At 35.7% G+C, this 21,255-nt stretch overlaps 1 protein-coding gene across 1 annotated transcript in view; it reads left to right on the forward strand.

Annotated features, from left to right (window-relative positions):
* Positions 1-21,255, forward strand: part of LOC122801096 (ceruloplasmin) — a 452,049-nt gene that overhangs the window by 244,701 nt on the left and 186,093 nt on the right. The window contains exons 10-11 of the mRNA XM_044070617.1: positions 16,701-16,851; positions 17,651-17,863. Coding sequence (XP_043926552.1) covers positions 16,701-16,851; positions 17,651-17,863 — 364 coding nt within the window. The remainder of the gene's footprint in view (positions 1-16,700; positions 16,852-17,650; positions 17,864-21,255) is intronic.

Here is a 21,255-nt window from a genome sequence, read left to right on the forward strand (position 1 = left end):
TGCGGTCTGGGCCATATGGCTTTAAAGGATTCCACCTCGGTTTTGAGGAGTGTGAAATTTGCTTTAGAGAAGTTTTTCACTGCGGTTTTCTGGGCAGGGGGTGGGGTCGGGATGTGAATATCCAGTGAGATCAGTTTATGGTCTGATCTTACCAGTGAGGGATACACTTCTGGTCTGGAGCATAGAGTCCCCATGTTGGTGATGATCAGGTCCAGTATGTTTTCCCCTCTTGTGGGAGTGGTAACAAGTTGTTCCATAGCATTTGAGTTTATGAATTCTAGGAACCTTTGGCAAGGGTGTTGGAGCTAGAGTAATGCTCCCAATCTATGTTTGGGTAGTTGAAGTCGCCCAATATAATGGTGTTCGGAGAGACCTTCATATTTTCCAGTGTTCTCAGGAAGGCCGAGTGGGGTTCCTGGGTTTGGGAGGGTGGTCTGTAGCAGGCTATAAACTGGAAGGCAGTTTTACCCACTGTTAGTTGCACATGGATAGTCTCTGATGCTTCATGCTTTGCCACCAACCTGGAGGTGTGGGTATCTTTGATGAATATCGATACTCCTCCTCCTTTTGTGGTTCGGTCCAAGTTTTGGGGCCGAAAAGCATGGTATGAGGTATAACCTGGTAGTGCTGGGGTGCTCTCGAGTCCTGAACCAGGTTTCTGTTACTGCACAGATATCGATGTTCTCCATGCTAAGGAGAGTTTCGGCATCTTGAGGTTTAGACTTCTAGCGTTGAGTAGCATTACTCTTAGTTTCTTATCCCTTGTGATACCTATGGAGGTGGGTTTGCCTTCTGAGCCTTGCCTAAAAAGGCACTATGGGGGTAGCAAGAGCCTTTGCCAATATCCGAAAGCCCAGGGGTGACAGGTGCAAGCCGTCCCTAGCAAAGCATCGTGGCTTGCCGTGCATATCATCCCACGCTGACAGGCATTGGATCCCCTTTGAATGACACCAATACTTAAGCCAATTGTTGAAATTGATCATCTTATCTTCATATTGTGGCATCATTCTTGGTGAGGGTAAGATGCTACTCAAGGTCAGGGTCATACCAGCCTGGGCTACATGCTCAGAGAGCTCCTCTATGTCTCTTTTCATGTAGTCCAGGGAGGTACATCTCAGGTCATTCACACCAGCATGGACAATGACTGAGTCATATTTGTACTTGCCTTGGAGTGACCTGAGTGCTTGTGTTATGTGGCGGATCCTAGCGCCAGACAGGCTGCTCACCGTGACCTTCTCCTTGTTCAGCCTGGTGAGCGGGACGTCAGTGTGCCTGATGATAGAGTCACCTATTACAAGTGTATCAGGTGTGTTGTTTAGCCTTAAGGGCTGTGACTGTTCGGCACACTGGCTTTGTGAGATATGTGTTGCGTTTTGTTTTGGGGTAGCGGTTGCTTGGGTGTCTGCTTTGGAGGTCTCTGCTGCTTAGGCAGATCTTTATTTAGAGCCTCTGAGTATGTTTTTGTGTGATTATGTGTTTGGTTTGCTGTCGTAGGTCTATGTGAGACTGGAATTGTAGTGAGTGTGGTTTCCTTCTCCTCCTGACTGGTTATGCCAGTACTGAGTTGAGAGAGCTTAGCCTCCAGTTTGGCTATATGTTTGCATCTCTCACATGTGTTGGAATTTGTTGGGAGGAGGAGAGGGTTGTCTGTGTACATGAGGCAGTTGTAACATTGCCTCAAGATTCCCATATTCACCAGCTGGACCGGAGAGGAGATTGACAACTGACCTTTGGACATGCTAGAATAATATTGGGAATTCCTTTATAATTGAAAACAAGGGCCAATGGGGAGCGAGGGTGTAGTGCTTTTAATTTTTAGTGCTGACTTATAATTGCTTTAGTGAGCAAGTGCCAGGTAAGAAGTGCAATGTGTTACAGGTAACTTAAATGCAAAAACGACAAACAGTAACTTTCTTTCAAGCGAAGCAAGGAAATAAGTACAGTAAGCAATGCAGATATCACTAGGGATCCACAGAAGCTCTGAGAAGCCGCGTTTTAGGTGGAATTAGCGTTCCAGGGAAATAACAAGCATACAAACAAAGCTAGATTCAGCAGGCCTGGATCTAGTCTATGCTACAGCAAACAAGGTGTACCAATTTCAGTAAGATACAGTTCAAATATTCAGGCACTATAAACCTTTAACCAGAAATTCCCAGCTCAGAAGGGCAGAGTCCAGCCTCTCCTCCCACAAGAGTGCAGACCACGAACCTTCTTAATGTAAAATAACTGGCCTGAAGCCCAAGTGCTTAAACCAGAGCTAATACACTTTAAGAATAACAGACACTGAGCTCTCAATCAGCAGTTCCCAACTTAGAAGGATGAAAGCTACCTGTCCTGCCACCACAGTGCATGCCACAAACCTTCCTAATGTAGAACAACTGGTCTGAAGCCCAAGTGCTTAATCCAAAAGACTTAGAATGATAGCTACACTTTAACCAAGTTACTACCAAGCAGTAATAAATACAACTGAATACTTTAAATAATGCCTGGATTAGTGCTCAAGTTATACAAACAAAGCTAGATTCAGCAGGCCTGGATCTAGTCTATGCTACAGCAAACAAGGTGTACCAATTTCAGTAAGAAGAAATTCAGATATGCATGCACTATAAGCCTTCAACCAGAAATTCCCAGCTCAGAAGGGCAGAGTCCAGCCTCTCCTCCCCACAACAGTGCAGACCACGAAACCCTCTTAATGTAAAATAACTGGCCTGAAAGCCCAAGTGCTTAAACCAGAATTAATATACTTTTAGAATAACAGACACTGAGCCCTCAATCAGCAGTTCCCAACTTAGCGGGATGTAAGCTACCTGTTCTGCCACTACAGTGCAGACCACAAACCCTCTCAATGTAAAACAACTGGTCTGAAGCCTAAGTGTTTAAACTAAAAGGCTTAGAATGAGTTACACCAAGCAGTAATAAATACAATTGAGAACGTTTAAGATGACGCAAAAGCAAAATAAAGTAGGAAGAAACACAAGTACAGTAAAAGAAGAAGATTTTTTTAGAAAAGTAGCAAAAGCAGTAGTAAATACAATTCTCATGCAGTGCAAGCTGGCACACTTGAATATGTAGCAATATTAGTCCACACACAGTTTGAAAAAATGTAATTAAATTAAAAAGGACTAAAAGCAAGTGCAGAAAGGGTTTATTAGGTAGAATGCGGTAAAGAGATGTCCTGGGGGAGTGTCTTAGATCAAATCTACAGTGGGGCGGGCACTGCAAAAGCCACCAAATTTAAACTACAACCAAGAATAGGGAGGGGGGTGGGGACCAGTTTCAACACAGATCGATGTAAGGAATGTGCAAATTATAAAAAAATATATATACTGTTTTCTATTGATTTGCAGAGCAGTAAGACACAGATATCAAGCAGACAATTTAGCTCTATAATACAGAATAACACAGAAAATATACTCATCTCTATAACTTGAAGATAGTTCTGTAAGGCTGTCTCTAAAACTAAGGTTCCAGTTTGAATACAGGTTGTTAATTAAAAGGAGACACAGCACTAGCTAAATTATATCAGCTTAAAGACAAGGCAGGAAATGAGGGGGGGGGGACCAGTTTCAACACAAATGTAAGGAATGTGCAAATTATAAAAAAATATATATACTGTTTTCTATAGATTTGCAGAGCAGTAAGACACAGATATCAAGCAGACAATTTAGCTCTATAATACAGAATAACACAGAAAATATACTCAGCTCTATAACTTGAAGATAGTTCTGTAAGGCTGTCTCTCAAACTAAGGTTCCAGTTTGAATTGGCTAGGTTTGTAATAGTCTGTAGACTGATAGCCTAGTATTTAGCTATAAATTTATTATCTAGAAGATAGAAATCAAAATCTAACTCAGCTGTAACTAAAGTACTGAATATTGCTAAAGTGATAAAACAATTGTAGGTGGCATCTTTACAAAAGAGAAGGAGCAAGTTCCATAGACATAAATGAGATTTGTGGGAATAATACATGCAGAATAATGTTCAGGCAAAGGAGGAATGAAATGTAAGGGAAGGCAGGATTTCAGCAATTTATGTAATTAAATTTATTTTTATTTAACATTTGTTTACCAGGAAAGTCCAACTTGGAACAATGCCAATTTTTAGTGGAAGCCCGGGAAGAAACCCTCCAGACATATGTCTTTGTAATATTGGAAGTGAATAATAATCATTAAAAAAGAAAGCACACATGTATAATGCAAAAAATTTATGAAAATGTTTGCAATGATTTACTTTGTTTTCTATACCCTGTATGTGTATCTATGTCATTGATAGAATTGCATGAATTTAATAAAAGTGTTAAAAAGAAATGAGTTCAAAACTGCATAAAGGAGAAGAAGATGGTGAACAAAATGATGGAAAAGGCAAAAGACACTGAGACATCTGAACAATTTAGATAACTTAACCATTAATTATCCATTATAAAGAACACCAGCTTTAACTGCACTTTTTAAAGGTGTAATGGTTGAAAGTGACCTGATACACACACACACACACACACACATATATATATATAATATATATATATATATATATATATATATATATATATATATATATATATATATAGATATATATAGATATAGATATAGATATACATACATACACTCACACACACATATATATATATATATATATATATATATATGTATGTATGTATATATATATATATATATATATATATATATATATATATATATATATATATATATATATATATATATATATATATATATATATATATATATATATATATATATCAATACCTAGAGTAGATAAGCTTATCCCATAGCTAAGTGACTTTAGCAGAGTATAATAAATCAGGGTAGTGTTTCTGATGGTAACTATCTGAAATGTCAGGACCCGTTGTAATGAGTCCAGAAACACTAAGACTGAATGGCTGAAAACCGACTTAGTATATACTTAGTCCATGTTGGCCATTTCTCAGAATATTCCCTTTTCTCCATGGTATGATGATCTCAGAGTTAGTATATATAAGTTCGGGGTGAGGCAGGGGGGGCTTGCCGTCCTACAAAAAAGAAGTTTAAAGGAGAAGAGAGATCTTTTGAAATTCGCTCTTTTTTCTTGGTTTTCAGTCTTTTTTTTAAGCTTGTCAGCACACACCATTTTGTGTGCTGACATTTCAATAGGGAGCCATTTTTGACACCTACAAAAGTACTATAGTAGATGACTTAGGCTTTCAAGGGGGTGGGACAGCATGAGTGGGTGTCAGAGACAGAATGAGACATTTAACAGGGTAGATTAACTTATAAAGATAGTGGAGTTAAACCTTATGAAAATGATTCGGAACTTTCAGTCAAAAGAGTGAAGATTGGAACATTGACGGCAATATAGAGTCCCAAAAATAGCAAAATTGGAGATCTTATTATAAATAGACTTAAGTTTTGTGAGAGACTGAAGGGAGAAGCTGGGAAATAAGTGATGGGTAATCTGAGGATGAAAGAAGAAGTACCTAAGCTGTTTTTATTTTAACGGCTGTGGAGATGAAGCTTGAACCCTGATAGAAAGACACAGCTCCTGTTTGTTCTTGTTGATAATTTGTTTTATGTGAATAGCACATTATAACTGATGCATTGATGAAAGGTTTTTTGAATCAGTGATGGATATGCACGAGTTACTAGTGGACATAAAGATGGACTTTGTAGTGTTAGTTGCTAATTTATTTGATCAAACATTATGCAATACATTGTGATATATACCAAAATTAGTATAATAACTTTGAATATAGTTAAACCCTTGCTGGGATGAGGTTTAAATGGGCCAGCTGAATAGAGGTGGTAGAACATGGTGGAGTGATTATAAAATGGAAGCAGTGTTACAGAGTTGAGTCATGTTATTCAGAAAAACTGAAACAAGTGGGGGGTATAGAAGAATGGATGCCCATAAGTAACACAATCTACATTAGTCACAGAACATTCCTAATCAGATGTTTGTATTCTCTCCAACAAATAAATGTAGAATTAAAATTCAGCAGAAAAATGCAGACCAACAGTTTCTAGCTTGTTTTAGACAAATAAGGAAGCAGCATTTAGAAAAGTGTAATTTTATGTGATGATAACTTTTGAAAGGTTGAGATAGTAATATATTATGTATAAAGGTTCTAAAAGATATGTAGTTTCACCTGCGTATAAGTACTGAAGAATTATGCATGAGGATTGCTATGATTTGTAAATGCATGTGGCCTGAAAATAAAATTAAAAAAAGTTTTTTTATGAAAAAAAGAGAAGTGAATAAGGCTGCAATAACATTACCAAAGTTAAAGATGAAACAGAGCATCTCATTTAAGCTTAGTGAGCTTAGCGTCATTATTGCGACTGGGCCAGAAACCATGCTGGGAATTAGAAAGAAAGTTATTCAAACTCAAGATGGGCATAAGTTGTTTATGGATTATTTTGCCATATATTGTGGATTATAGACAAAGCAAAACAATAGTTTGATAGTGTTGGAATTCAACTGCAGAACCAAGGAAACGTTCCATTGACTGGTTACAAATAAATAGCAAGTGCAAGAACGCTGAGTCCACGAACCCCTGAGATGAAAAATCACCAACAAAAACAAACCAGCAAAAAAGTTGGCTGAAAAGATACACACCAACAAAAAGTTGGCTAAAAAATCTTCATTTAATACTTCTTGTTAAGCGCTTTCACCCACATAGAAGTGGGCTTCATCAGAACATCTCAATACAAATCTATTACAGTTTAAATACTGCTTTTGGCACCAAAATCCAAGATAAAATGTTTTAAAGTGACATGTGCACCAAAATTACATACAAAAAATACATTAAAAAAATACATATAAAAAACATATTATTATATTCCAAATGCACATCCACTCAAAGCATTAAAATGGGTTCAAACACATTTCAAAAATACATTTAAAAATATATACTTCAGATATACCCTAAAACTACTCTCTAATAACTACTAACTGTTTCGCTATATTGAACCTAGATCTTCATTCAAATTCACCATTTACTCCAAAAATACTTAATTCACAAATAAAAATAAAAAATGAAATAAAATGAAAATCTTACTAGAATAACATTCAAATATATAACTGTACAACATAAATAACTATACAACAACAAATGTCCTTGAAACATCTTTTTGTATCATTGGCAATATTGCATCTAAATGTAATAATTTGAAACCATATGTATGCACGAATTACTTCATAGTTAACAAAGATTTAATAGATATATAATCACTAAGCCCCGGTGGGGTCGACGCATCAGTGTATAATTGCCACCAAATTTCTTTGTAACATTCTTTGGAATGTTATGATGGTTGATCAAGATATTGCAAAAATTATAGGTCCCAAACCTTCATTTGTGTACAAAATGGGTTGCAACATTAAGATGTATTTGGAAAGAGGGATAATAAAGAATGGAATAGACAGTGATAAGGAGCACACTAAGAAATGTGGTAGCCGCAATCAATGTCGGGTGAAAAATGAAGAAGAAAGGACTATGTTGAATAATGTCAACAGAACCAGGATTAGATTTAAACAAGGCTACTGTAATTCCAAATGTGTTATATATTTGGCAAGACGTTTGATATGTCCAGGATACTAAAAAAAAAAAAAAAAAAAAAAAAAATATTTTCTTTTCAATCCTGTAAATAAGGGAAGTGGTATTTTACCTGTGTTGTGAGATTATCTACTCTATAATGTATCTGTTAACAAACCTAAATGCCTTGTAACTGTAATTTGTTTAAATTATTTGTTCTTTTGGAGATTTTCTCCCTGGGCCTCTACTGAAAATGGACATGTATCCAGCTAGACTAGCCTGGTCAACAAATGTAAAATAAAAAAATAAAAATAAAAATAGGGAAAACTGAAAGAAGTTTTAAAAAAAGTATTTATGACCACCTATACAGTATCAAGAGAAAGGATGCAAATAATGCCCTGTATAGACATATAGAGAAGTGTGGGGACAAGCACAGTTTTAAATTTGCCATTTTGGAAAATATTGCTTTAGACCCCAGAGGTGGCAACATTAAAGCCACCTTGGGTTACAAAGAAATTTGGTGGCAATTATACACTGATGCGTCGACCCCACCGGGGCTTAGTGATTATATATCTATTAAACCTTTGTTAACTAAGAAGTAATTCATGTATACATATGGTTTTAAATTATTATATTTAGATACAATATTGCCAATGATACAAAAAGATGTTTCAAGGACAGTTGTTGTTGTATAGTTATTTTTGTTGTACAGTTATATATTTGTAAGTGTTGGAATTAAAGTTTTTGTTGCTGTCGTTGTTGTTTATGAAAGTTAATAACAATGGCTTACGTCCATACCTTAGAGGCATCAGTTAACAGTTGCAGTTATTATGCTTTTAATTGGGGGGGGTGATCACTAGTGTTAACTGCTGCCGTTGTGACAGGTTTCACTGGGGGAAGATGACAAACTTCCTTGAAGGTAATTTGATGCAGTTTGAAAAGAGAATATGCTGTGGAGGGCTACATTCTGAGACAGTCTTAGAGGAACCATAAGGCAGAGAATGTGATACCTCTGTAATAATAATATGCTCAAAGAAGAAAAAAATGTTATGAGCAGTTTCTGAAGTCAGGCATACTTGGAGATGACAGGACACAGTGATTTCCCTTTTCAAGAGAGTTTCTTGATGCCCTTCCAGAATCATTTTGAGAAGTTACCAGTGATAAAGTATTATCTTTTGCTTTTAAAAATAACAGATTGTGTCAAATTATGAGACTCAAGGAAAAGCTGAAAGTCACAGGCTGACTGGTAATACAGATTTTAATCGTCAAAACCAGTCAGTTACTTTGCCAACCAAAAAAAAAGCAGTCAACAAAACCAACCGATACTGCTTTATGAAATGACTTAAGAAGCTGATCTTGTGTTAACATCCCACTTCTCAAGTGGAAAATGTAAGCCATGGATGTATGAGAGATTTCACCCTTCTCTTGAGGATAAGGAAAAGTTGGAGTTGGACACGAAATACCACTTTCTAAGATTTGTATAATAGCATAAACGAGGCAAGTAAATACAGAAATTCAGGCAATAAATGTGAACTGTTAAGATGTTTCTCTATACCTTGAGGTACAGCAGCTAGACCATGAAGGTTGCAGCTCCAAAACCCCTCTGATTGAGGGTATAGAAGTTTCACCCCATCTTTGTAGAACTATAACTTCATGAGAAACTTTCCCAACTGAACATTTAGCCAGATTTTCAGCTATTTTGTACCTTCAGGTAAGTGGTACATAACCAGATGTATTACACCCCAAAACAGTTGATTTAAAACTTTTAGAAAGGTGTCTTTAAGTAACTAACATCATCACTTAAATGAAGATAATGGGGTAAGAACAGCTTTGTATGTCACTGAAAGGGGAAGGACAGAATTTTTAGGCATTCAAAGATAAAATGAAATGATGGAATTTATATATTCTACTGCTTTTCACATTATTTGAACAGTGATATGTGACCATTGAAGCAGTCAGTATAAAGCCAGTTAGCTCCAGGTTTTGAGGACATGCTGTTGTGGTTAGTTGACTTATTCAGTCTAGTGGGTAAGTGGACCTATTATGGCAGAGCACAGAATTCCATGTTGGCATGCTATTCAGTTCCTCCATAATGACAGTCTGTTCATATTTTAATAGTAAAACATTGCATATTGCATCATAAGTGCATAAATGTCCTGTGACAATATATAGCACTGAGGTACATTTATTGATAGCAACAGTCGGAGAAATACAGTCTTGACAACTAGACGCAGGTGGCTTAAACTTGTGGGGTGAACAATGTACATACTTATCAGACACAGATATAACATCTTCACTGCTTTGTGTGATTGATGTAATCTGTATACAGTAGATTGGGGGTGGAGCACAGCGTGGGAAATGTGATTGTGGAGCCATGTTTCAGAGATAAGCAAAATATGAAGTTCACATATGAGTATACATGAACATCATACAGAATTTGTATTAAAGACACTTAGCATTAATTTGTAAGACTCTTAGGGAACTGGAAGCATGATAGATGTTTGGAGAAAGAAAGAAACTACTGTTTTTCTAACTGATTTCAGAGAATGGATGCCAACATTTCTGTGAATATCACCTAACAATAGCAGCAAAACAACTATATGGTAGGAATTTGCCTTTGCTGTAATGACAACCGCACAGGCACTTTCTTCTACTCTGAAGCATTTATGAATTTATTTACATGGCATGGTACATGGAGAAGTTTAATCGAAAATGAGTATGTATACTGCAAAGTCTGTTGAATTTTTCATGAATTACTACTTTGGTATGGAGTATACAGGAGCACATAGCCAGAGAAGAATGTGAACAAATTACAGAAACAATTTAGTAACAAAAAAGAAAACACACAATATTACAAAATAGGTGATAAAAGCAATACACATAAGTAAGATGTTATGCAAAGGTGTGCTGGCACTTATTAAAGGAAAAGTGAAGTGATTGAGGGAGATGAATAATTAACAAAAGGACGACTATGTCACTAGAGAAAGACACAAAGGAAACTGGCAGAACTAGGACTGGATTCAGATAAAAAATATAAAAAAAGCTAAGGATGAGGCAAATGAATAAAAGAAAAAAGACAAGTGAAAAAATAAACTAATCTCACTGCATGTATGTTATTACATGTTATGATTCCCTACTGCTGGGGTAGTAAATTTAGCAGTATGGTATACTAATTCACAAACTGGAACTCTCTTTTGTTCTTTGTTACATCTGATGTGGTCAGAAAATATGTATGTAGTCCCACAACTGTAGGTCTATACATACAGACAATTTTGAAGAGCCCAATACCTCCTTCAGAATGCAGGATGTATAATCTTGACATGCAATGGTTTTTAAATATCATCTGATAAACAGGAAGCATTTTTATTATTTTCCTATCAAATTGTCTCAATACCTTTTGGGACCAGTCTATTACACCAAAATTGTAAATTAGAACATGAAGTATAAATTAATTAATAACTTAGACTTTATTCCTTAATGTCAAGGCTGTTTCTAACATTAGCTTTAGTCTTCTGAAGTATTCCTTACTAAGCTTTGCTCTTATTTGTTTATGTTTTATTCCCATCTATTCCCACATATTTATATATTCTTTCTTGCTCAAGTTCCTTTATATGACATTCCTGCCCCAGGTTGATATTTTCCTGGTGCTGCAGCTTTCCTTTTATAAATGTTACTTCTACACATTTAGCAAGACCAAATGTCAATCTTATATCATCTGAGAATGTTTCAGTGATTTGTAGTTGTCCATTCAGATGCTTATGTGATGAGCTATATAATTTTAAATCATCCATGCAAAGTAGATGAGATGTCTTTAAACCAGGATGCTTTTTGTGAGTTAAACTATAACCATAGCCTAATCTATTAAGTAAACAGCTTAATGGGTTAAGAGCAAGACAAAACAGCAGTGGTGTCAAATGATCATCTTGGAATGTCCCCCTTTGAAATTTTTTTCCCTGGGATAATAGTCCGCCTTTGTTGTGGCTTAGCTGCAAAGTGTTTTGCCACTGTTTCACAGTTATTACTATGTAACTGATCAGTGAAGGGTGTAGCCTACATATTTGGAAGCATTCCATTATCCATAAATATTAGTAAAAATTTGGAATGCTGATGAATTGTTATTATTATTGTAATTTAAACATGCCATAAATATACTCTTCCCCTTTTTTCAGCTTTCTGTTATGACTTTGTTTAACGATAAATAATACTTTTTTCCATATCACTGTTTATTTTAGTACCTTTGTGTTCTGTTGTCATGACTAGCTTTTTTCAAGATGACTATAAGCTCTGTCTGCATGAATTCCAGTATTTAATTTATGTATTGTTAGAAGACAGGCTATAGTTCTACAGTTCTAAGGATGGCTTGAGGGTTCACTATTAAGGAGTAGTATCATTTTTTGCTCTTGTTAACCAGGTTGGTGTCTGTTCAGGAGCTGCACATAAGTAATTCTTACTCAGGGCAAATCTTTGTGGAAAGGTGTTAATACATTTACTCTGAAGTTAAGAAGTTAGGCTACATCTGGGCCTGAAGTTAAGAAGTTAGGTACTAAATCTGGGCCTGAAGTTTTTCATCTGGGGCTTTTCTTAGTTTTGCCTCAGTTTCTCTGGCTATTACTTTATCCCATTTCATATCTTTTATATATTATAGCTTCTTGTTCTTTCTTTTAATCCTTCTGTCCACTCAGCACCTCTGTTATGTTCAGCAGCTCTTCATAAATACTTCTCCAAAACGTGCCCTTTTCTTCTTTTTGGTGGTGTTTCTTTTCCTTTTGTTTTATTTCACAAAGCTCAATAAAACCTTTTTGGGTCATCACTGAATTGCTTAGCTTGTACTTTTCCTTTATATTTGTCTGCATACCTTCTAACATTTCTGCTCATGCTAATATTTTGAGCTTATCATTTGCAACAAAGTATGATAAATCCTGGTCTGTACTGATACAGTGTATTGCTTTTACAATAATCTGTGTTTCTAAGGATTTTTGATTATACATTTCCTTTGCTGTATTCTTTTAACAGTGATATTTCTTGTCTATTTTTTATAGTATTCTGTATTCGGTGCTTCCATTGTGGCATCCTACTTGTTTCTTTCCTTTCCTTTGTTAGTCTACATTTTGTGGTAACATTTTATCCATTATTAGTTTAGTTGTATAGCAGTGTACCCTATTTATTTCTGTTATAGCACATTAAAATTTTCTTAATAGTTCTGATTACTGTTAATTTGCTGTACCAGTTGTCTAACATTTTGGGTTTTATTTACTTTCTGTAATCTGTTTCTTTTGTCTGTCTTAACTTGACAATCCAGCTCTATTAAATCATGCAGGTTTTCCTTTAGATCATTTTCTTCTGGACTAAGGGCATATTCTGTGTTTTCTATTTCTTGTGAGTCTTCTTTTTTCATCTGTTGCCCCTCTACATGTGGACTAATTAACCCATCACACCACAACAGTATCTGTGTCAGGGTTACAACCATCTCCTGCTTCTTCCCTTGCTGTACAACATCAGCTGGACTTTCATGTGAGTCCCCTATAGAAGGCTCCAGAACATTGCCCTGTGGCATAGCCTCCTCAGATACATCCTACTCCACCTGCTGTTCCTTCATCTGGGGACCCATTTTTCCATCATGCTAAGACACTGCCTGTGTTGGAGTTTCCACACAAAACCCTTCACTTTACAGATAGCCAATCACTTCAGATTCCATTTGTTTCATTTCTATATCAGTAATCTTTTCTGCATTTCCCTTTTGAGATCTTATTTTTGTATTATAAAATTTATCATATCCAGATGTCTTTGCCTGTATTTTTCTTCAAGTAGGTTGGGAGCAACTTTTTTGTATTGATTAGTTTGGCTTTCTCTTTTGCACAAACATTGCACCATATCAGATCTCTTTTTCTTTCACATCTCCATTTTTATAGCTTTCAAAAACCTATGATTTTTGTTCTTTACCTTTTCTTACTTCCTCTGTTTCCTTCTTTTTTCCATGTGCTACAATGCTTCTTCAAATAGATAATGTTGCATTAAGGACTATAGATTTTTGTGTGTAACGTTTGACAGTTTTTATTGTACAAGTATTTTCTCTAATTTATCTCAAAAGTAACAATATATTGAGGTACTTCCAAGATGGCTGCACACTGACCAACAGCTTGACTTCAGCTCTCTCATTGAGAAAAAAGAAACAGATACTGCAGCCAGAGATATTGTTAATTTGAGTAAAAATCAGTTACTGGCTAGTAAGTACACTGCATGGATGCCTGCAAAGAAGAAACCAAGCCATCCTGAAAGAATATTAACTAGAAAAGGTGAAGAGAAAACACTGACTGGGAAGAATCTTTCAGCTGTTCAGCAAAAAACAGTTCAAACTCCAGCTTTGGTGCAAGACATCACTTCCAGTAATCTAAAGGAAAAATAAGTCAAATGTGCTCAGAGCTGATTAAAATAAACAAAACACTGAAGGAGTATATTGACTGAAATAACAAAAGCTGGAAAAATGGAAGAAACGTTAAACAGATATTCAGATGAGCTGCAAAAGTCAGATGTTGTAATAAAGAAAAGGCTGGCTAAGTATGAGAAGAGATGCTTCAAAAAATGGTAGAATTAGAGAACAGAGCGCATAGGAAAAACTTGAGATTTTCTGCTGTACCAGAGAAACTGGAAGGAACAGATGATTAATTTTATGAAAGCACAAATAAGCAACAGTACTGGTATTCCGCACCAGGAACTATTAATTGAAAGGGCACATTTTATGCTCCAAATATAGCCAAGAGAAAACAACCAACATTTTTATTAATAAAAATGCAAACTTACCAGCAGAAAGAGTTGATCCCAACAACACTGTGGCAAAAGGGCAAAGTATCACAATTTGAAGACAATAGAGTGTTTATGAAAAATGATTATTCAGTATGCACCAGGCAGAAGAGAAAAAAACTTATTCCAGTAATCAGGGAAAGCAGAGAGGCAGATATGAGATTCAAGCTGCTTTACCTAGCTGTCTTTATAATATTTTTCCTGGAGGATAAAAGTAATTCTTTGATGCAGAACAGGCTAAGCAGAAAATGCAAAAGTTTGTCCAACAAAAATGAGTCATCAAGTATAAGGGGATTGTGCTTCTCATTCTGCTGATAATAAAGCACATGGAGGGAAATAACTGAGAGAAAGAGAACCACAGGATTTGACCAGAAGAATTGGGAGCACCATGGAATTGAATCAGAATCTGGATTTAGGAGATGAAGGTGAACAGGAAGAAGAGAAGCAACATGAAAAATAGTGAATAAATGTGAGACTGTAAAGCATCAATCACACTTGTGATGTATGCTGTACAAGAATAAGTGGAAAGTGTGGACTTTAGTTGACTTTGTTAAACTTGTCTGGAACTGAAAGACATTTGCTTCACTTCAAGTCATTAATGTTTGGAAGGACTCTGAGGGGAGGGAAGGTGGAAGGAAAATGGTAACTATAAGTAAAACATATTTTTCTTAACAGTATTTCTATGAATAACCATACAGAATATTAAGTTCATAAAGTAGAAAGTATTCTAAGAACTATGCCAGCACAGTAATAGAGAAAGGAGATTCTGCTCATAGGGATGGCTGCAATTAAGGATACATACAACAAGCAAGAGGGTGGCTGGAATTTATTGGAGGAAAGTAGCAAAGAAACCATGGTATTGAAGCAAATAATTAGAAAGGGAAAGGTAATAGAAGTGGAAGAGACCAAGAAGACTGGATTGCAGGCAAGTGATTACCTTTCCTATCAGGGAATGATATTAGAATATAGACAAAGAAAAAAGGATAGGGGAATCCTAAATGAAAGACCTGCACTGGATGAGTTTGTAATTTAATCTAGAACAGATACTGCTATTAAAAAGGGGATAATTAGTAGGATATATAAAATATTACATAACAACTATATGAATCAGTCAGTCAGGAGAGGTCAGAAAAATTTAGGAAGAGAGATTGTGAATTGTTTATCCAATGTAGCTTCCCAATCCTTTCTGAGTTCCTCTGATTGATTCCTATAGTTATAATTCACAAATAAACAATGGGAGGACATATATATATGGCTCCCAAATATGCAACACAGTCTAGAAGATTTAGGATTTTTGCCTGAAAATGTTTGCATGGATACTTTTATACCCCAAGCATGCTGCATGAGCAAATGAGGGTAACTAAGAAAATTATTTTTTGAGTTGGGGTACTAGACCTGAAGTGTCTAGACACACTAAGACTTTGTTAAGTTTAATGCTGGTGGCTGCCAAAAAAAACAGTTACTAGAAAATGGAAATCAAAAGCCAACTGTGTTTGAAGTAGTGAATATTGTAACAGAGATAAAAGAACAGGGAGTAAGATCTTTAAAACAGGTATTAGTAAAATATATAAAAAATGGAAATTGTGGGCACAGTACATGTAGAAAAAAGTTTTGGGTGAGGAATAAAGTTTAAGAAAAGTCAGGAACTGAATCATTTACGTAACATTGCTTAGATTTTTATATCACATATATTGTTATACATCCTATAATGTTTGGAAATGTGAACTTGTTAATATCATTTGATTACTTTTACATGAATGTAAGTTTGCCTCTGTCACAAGTTCTAATTCAATTAAGGTGTTTACAAAACAATAACAGTATATCATTCCTTCCTTATCCTCAACAGCCCACTTTATCATCTCCATGTCTTTGTTTTTTGGCCTGTCAGGTTTTGTGCTTTTGTGGACTACTTCCTTCTACCACAGGGAGGCCACCCTCCCCTAAGCCGAGCCTAACTGTGTGGTGGGGATGTTTCTAAGTACTGCGGAGTCTGCACTACTTTTCTTCCAGCCCTGACATCAATGCATGCACCAGGACTGGGCAATTTTTTTTTTATCCTGGGACTTGTGCACCTCGTCTCCTTTTTTACTTTTTGATGTACCTGTCTCCATAATATATAAAACACAGTCTATATATCAGTGTTGTCTTGGTGAGATTTTGTAAAAACATGCATGTGATATTTAATTATTATACCTGCTTTTAATTTGGTCTGTCCACTATCGGCATTCTTCATAAAAATAAATGGCTTCATAGTCGCTCTAGCTTTCTAACAAAATACTTAAAGAAGTACTCTAGCCAAATCCATAAATTAGTAAAAAGAGATGTGTCATACAAGGTTTAATTCTAACTTGTACATATACTGTGACCTTTCTCTCAGGTTAATGTGGAAAAAGAATTTTTCATGCTGGCTACAGTATTTGATGAAAATCTGAGTTGGTACTTGGATGAAAATATCAAAATGTTCGCATCAAAGCCTACACAAGTAAACAAAGAGGATGAAGACTTCCAGGAGTCAAATAAGATGCATTGTAAGTATACAAATGAAGAGCATATGGCAGGGCCGATAATCTCTGAGAAGCCGTTATATGCACTGAAATTCAAAAATTAAGATTGTATGGTACAGGCTGCAGGTAATACATGAAAAATTGTTATATGCACTGCAAGTGCAAACATTAAGAGAGCACAATAGAGAGCAGTGAACGTATGAGAATATGTTACATTACTTTTTGTGTGTTGCATAGTTATGCCTCAGCTAGCTCCTTTGAGATACCATTTCCCATGTCCATTGACAAATGATATGTATCACGTTTTTCATCTGAAGCATTAATATAGACAGTGATGAAGTGACTTGAATAAAGTAGCACATTAAACCATTTAATAAATTCTGCATAAAAAGATATCCCAAGCTGCTTTTAGCATTTCACTCTCAAATTCATTTTTAGTTATTGGCATTCAAAGATAGATTAATGTTTTTACACTTATTTGTGCCCCATATAGGTTCAGATTTACATTCTGCATTCCCCGGTTTGTTACCCCTATAGCTCCCTAGGTGTGTATGGCTCTTAGAGCTAAATTAAACACTAAATTGTCTATATCTGACAGACAGAAGCATGTTTAAAAAGGATTTCTAACCTGTATTTACTTAGATAGACATCAAACTCTTGATAATCATTGACAGAGTTCCTTCATAGCTTGTTAAGCCAACTATTTTTTTTTATATTTTGCTGCCAATATTGATATTATGACTGAAACATTATTTTAAACAATGACAGACTATTTTAATTTGATAATACAAGTGTTGTTTTGTTTTTCTTGTCTTTATCTTAGCAATCAATGGCTACATGTATGGAAACCAGCCTGGACTGGAGCTGTGCAACAGAGTTAAAGTTGCCTGGCATATGATTGGTCTGGGATCAGAAGTTGACATACATGGGATCTACTTTGATGGAAATACATTTATTACCAGAGGAACAAGAAGAGACACAGCTAACCTTTTCCCCCACATCTCTACCACATTAATCATGAAGCCTGACACAGAAGGTAACCTTCCAGTTTTATAACTTCATTGTCAGACACTAGGCTTTTTCCATTGAGGAAATCACTCTATTGTCATTTCCATAACTTTGTTGTTGGATTTGTGACCACATGAATTAAGAATCATGGGCATATTTAACCAATGGCAGAAACAAACATATGTTGACTGCTAAGCCACTTGTCACCCCTGCTATTGACCCTTGATTAGATTTAATTGCTGACATTCTCCCCTTTTCTAAGGATGTCCTGTTAAGTACAATTGTGTGTTTTACTTCTGCACACTTTGCACTTTTCATTTTATTTGCCACACACCAAAAGCAAATGTAACCCATTCAAGACATGTTCTAACATTTATTTGAAAGAAAACATCACATATTACACTTCATTTTAATGCTAAGTTTGTAGTCAGCCCTAATAATATATTTCTCATTTTCTGAAAAAAGTTTCTTTCCCAGTACTCTTTTTTTGTCTCTGAGCGACTTCTAAATTTCAATAAAGCTGTCCAGCTATCCATGACCTCAGTTTTAGTGCATCTCTTACACTGTTCTGACAGTCAGTCTTTCTCTGAGTTGTCACCATAATTTGTTTCTAAAGTCATGTGACCAAAAGGTGCTGCAGCATCAGCAGCAACACAACAGCAACAACAACAACAACAACAACAATGCAGCATTTGCACTGCTGCAGCTGCAAATTCCCTCACTCTGACCCCAGAAATGTACATTCAGCCTCAGGAGGCTCACTTCTCAACTCAAATTCATCAAAAAGTATCATTGCAGCTTACCTCTATCATTTGTTGAATTGCTTTTCACTGACACAAGAACTATTAAATCTAATCAGCTGACTGGGAAACCACCAATACTTTTTACTTGCATTGAAATTGTCTGAACTTGGAGTTGGTTAAATTCTTTTTATGTGGTGTGCCACACACATAGAAATAAGTGTCATTGGATAGCTATTCAATAGAATGAGTTCAGTTAGTTTTTCTCTGTCCTTCCAGCACCTCCATCATGTTGCAAATATATTTTCCTTCTATAGAGGTATAGCCCTACATTCCTAAGAATATAGTATCAGTTTAACATGTATCTTTGATGTCATATCCTGTACCCTGTGTTGTGTGTGTGTACGTGTGTAGATGAGACAGAGAGAGAGAGAGAGATTTCATGCATGTTTATGACTTTGACTTTACTTTATGAATGCATAAATGACTCAACCTATGATAAATGGTTATGCAATGTTGTGTCTGCAAGTGATCACCCCATTAAATGCAACATGTTTCATTCAGACCTGTATTGTATTTTCATAATTCCAAGACTTGTTCAGTGCAAACCCCAGAATTATGAAAAAAAAAGTTCAAAAATATAGGAGAGCAGTGAATGTCAAACATCATTATTCCCCTTTAAGGTCATTTTCTGCAGGGAAGCAAGCACCACTGCACACCAATGCTGCAGCCAAGCCCACCCCCCATCCCACCTCCAAACATATGTATTCCAACCCAAAAATGCTAGACATTGGAGAAAAGGTAATATTCTGAAAAATGGCATATTTAAGTCCATGTTTTCAGTCATTCAGTCTATTCTGGTGCTCATTATAATGAGTCTTGGAATAACAAAAGTATGTTGTTTCAGTCACTAAGAAAGTTTCAACAAAAACTCAAAGGAGCAGGGCAAAGGCTGCATGCCACTAGCCTGACTGCTCTGTTTCTTGTTAATGCAGCTAACAGTAAGTTTAATACCCCAGACCGCAGCATGATGCTTAGCAGAAAAGAAAGCGATGTATAACCTACTCAGATATTATTTAAAAAAAAAGAGAAGGACTCTGAAATGGAAAACAGTTATAACATAAAATCTAAGTTACAGTTTGTTGTCAGTAAAACTTTGATCTGCTCTGGTTGCTCCTTACTTGTGAAAAGTTTGCCCTAAGCATTCTCCTAGCTAATTGAGTGCCTTCCATTAAAGTGTAAACATGTATAATCTAACAATACCTATTTTTGAATTTATTATATTTCCAGGAACAAATTTTCATTAATAAAGACTAATGTCTTTGACTGAATAAAAACAAAACATACAGTAAGTCTTACTCATTATGGCTGCAATTAATGCATGTGTGCACTTGAATTTATTGTTATACACTTTGAACAAGGAATCAGGCCCTAAACATCTGCCACATTCAGTCTCCAGTCACACCTGCAATGCAGCACATTTAAAGGTGCCCTTCAACCTTGTCTTCATGTCCAATTAATTCATCCTAAACAAAAGACGTAGGTTAATAGGCTTATAGTTAAGTAATACGCAATCAAACTGCAGACTGTTTCAAGCCTAGCCAATGACTCTTATTCATAATTTCCTTCTAGCATCAAGGACAACAGCTCAAGACAGCTTTTATTGTAAATATGATGCCACCTATTCAATTATTTAGGTACACCTGGAAGGTGGTAAGGGTGCAACTCTGTTTGACACGTACTCAATATCCTATATCTTTATACCATTCAACTCCTATCGCTACAGACACTGTTGCATTAATGAAGTAAAATTCCTACAGTCTGCTGCACATTATTTATTTAAAATACATTTTTCAACAATAAAATGAATAACAAAGTCTAAATTTCATGCAGTTAACCCAAAAAAGCCAGACTTTAATGGTTTACCTTCATAATTCCAACAGCCACATCCCTGAAACAGCTTCCACGGACTGCAAACTGCGACTTCTCAAAACCGCAAACGCTGATGTTCTGGGTAACAAAATCTCACCCCCTTTTTGACCCATGGTAGCACTTGTTTCAGCTGTGGACTGGTCAGAAATGTCAACTTTTGTTTGCTGTTTTTTTTTTCAAAATTTAGAGAAGTCAGTAGGACAGAATTCCCAGAAACGGTTAGCGTATATGCACATCCATGGATGTGCTTTTGACAATATGAAGGTAAACCACTTTAATACCTGATTAATTAATAATAAAAAAGTTAAACAAACTAAAATTAAAATCTGCACTTTACAATTGCCCTTTGAAAAGTTCAAAGTATTCTAATGATTGCACATACCTCTACAACAGGTATAATTAAAAAAAAAATGAAATGGGACATTTTAAATTGTTTAGAGCTATTATTATAAAAGCCAACTCATAAGCACATAAGCTTTAGATATCACCAACAGAGAAACACACATCCTAAACAATTTTATCAACACATAGTTAACTGTAACAACAAACAGCCTTAGATTTCAACTACATTTCAGAATTGTAGCAATTTGGGTAGAATCTTGGCATTTGAGAAACAAGAAAAAGCTTGGTATTAGAATCCATTTGCTAAAATGGCAGATTGTCTCTGAAAATAATAGTTAAATAACCTACTACAAAACTGTTAACTCAGTACAATAAAGTTCCTATGAACATGCGACATTAAACCAAA

Source organism: Protopterus annectens, chromosome 4.part1 (genome assembly GCF_019279795.1).
Source record: "Protopterus annectens isolate FY-2018-M chromosome 4.part1, PAN1.0, whole genome shotgun sequence".
In the NCBI taxonomy this organism is placed as follows: domain Eukaryota; kingdom Metazoa; phylum Chordata; order Ceratodontiformes; family Protopteridae; genus Protopterus; species Protopterus annectens.